Raw genomic sequence first — 1427 nt, forward strand, 5'->3', positions numbered from 1 at the left:
TTAAGGTTGCTGTGAGCTATGATGACACCACCACACTCTAACCTGGGAGACAGAGCAAGACCCTCTGTCAAAAAAAAAAAAAAAAATTGGGACTTTATTTTGGACTTAGTAGATAAAAGTTGGCTTTTTTTTGGTCCTATGTCCCACACAATAGATTTATATTTCAGTTGGTTTATTATAGTGTGAGGCATCTTGCTCTTTTTACTCAAAGTATGATTTTTTTTTAATTATGAGGGGTTTTTTGCAGTGAAAAGGATAGATTCTCTGTTTAATTCATAATCAAAACCTGAAAATATGTAAGAGAATAAGTAGAGTTATTTAATAATAATGAACTTTTTAGTTTTTTTCCTGCATAAATAAAATTGACTTTTTTATCCAGATATGAAATTTCCAGAACATGGCATTTGTTATATTTAAGAAATAAGTATGTTATTTTTGTTTCTGAAATTAGACTTTATTCTTAGACTTGTACATATATGTCATGGGGTGTGTGTATGTGTGTGTGTGTTTTGTAGATAAGATACAAAACAGAGATAAATTATCCTTGTTTGAGCCTCTACCAGTAGGACTTCTGGACCTGGGCCCTACCTCTTCCATGGAAGATTTCCTGATAGTTTACACTTTGTCCTTCAGTAGCTATTAAGGTAGCTATTAAAATCCGTCTACCCCAGTAGCATATTTTGTTTGCTTCATTGTTCCTATGTGTCTCTCTCTCTCTCACTTGTGAGAATTTAGGAATTTATTGCTTCTTTACACTCGAATCCATGAATTTTTCCTTAGTATAAAACTTGCCTTGATGTCAGCTTGGTGACTCCTATTGTTGACGTTGCTGACATGGTTCTTGCAGTGGCTACCAGGACACTTGCCCAGGACAGGAAGCATCCTCTCAACAATATTATAGGATTTATCTTAGTTGAGAAAATGGATTGGTCTTATCCCTTTAAATTTTAATCAATCCCTGACAAATTTTTTATTTACCAACCTCTTTCATTTCTTTGAAAAATTGGTACAATGGCCTTTGGTGTCTAGATTAGAAGGTTATAGAATAGCACATTTTAAGTATTGTTTCATTAACAAAATTTCCATCTCAACTTCAGAGATCTGTTTTCAAACATTTTGATACAAAGATAGTGAAATACTAGTCACTAAATACTAATTATTCAAAACTCATTTTGACAGGTTCATTTTGATGGTTGGGACCACAAGTATGACTACTGGGTAGAGGCAGACAGCCCTGACCTCCACCCAGTGAGGTGGTGCGATGTCACAGGACATCCCCTGGAGGTGCCACAGCGTGAGTATTTGCTCTTTGTTGTTGCTTTTTAAAGACTTAGCCTGACTTCCATCCTTGATGTTGCTTATTCATGTCATTATAGACATTAAAAAGCTAAATATCAGATAGGTGAATTAATTAATCATCACTACAG

The 1427-nt window shown here is 34.7% G+C and overlaps 1 protein-coding gene across 1 annotated transcript in view; it reads left to right on the forward strand.

Moving 5' to 3' along the window:
- The window catches only part of L3MBTL4 (l(3)mbt-like 4 (Drosophila)), a 357691-nt gene that overhangs the window by 123852 nt on the left and 232412 nt on the right, over positions 1-1427 (forward strand). The window contains 1 exon segment of the mRNA XM_012652074.1: positions 1180-1294. Within this exon segment, the coding sequence (XP_012507528.1) occupies positions 1180-1294 (115 nt within the window).

The sequence above is a fragment of the Propithecus coquereli genome, unplaced genomic scaffold (assembly GCF_000956105.1).
Source record: "Propithecus coquereli isolate 6110/MARCELLA unplaced genomic scaffold, Pcoq_1.0 Scaffold38, whole genome shotgun sequence".
Taxonomy (NCBI): domain Eukaryota; kingdom Metazoa; phylum Chordata; class Mammalia; order Primates; family Indriidae; genus Propithecus; species Propithecus coquereli.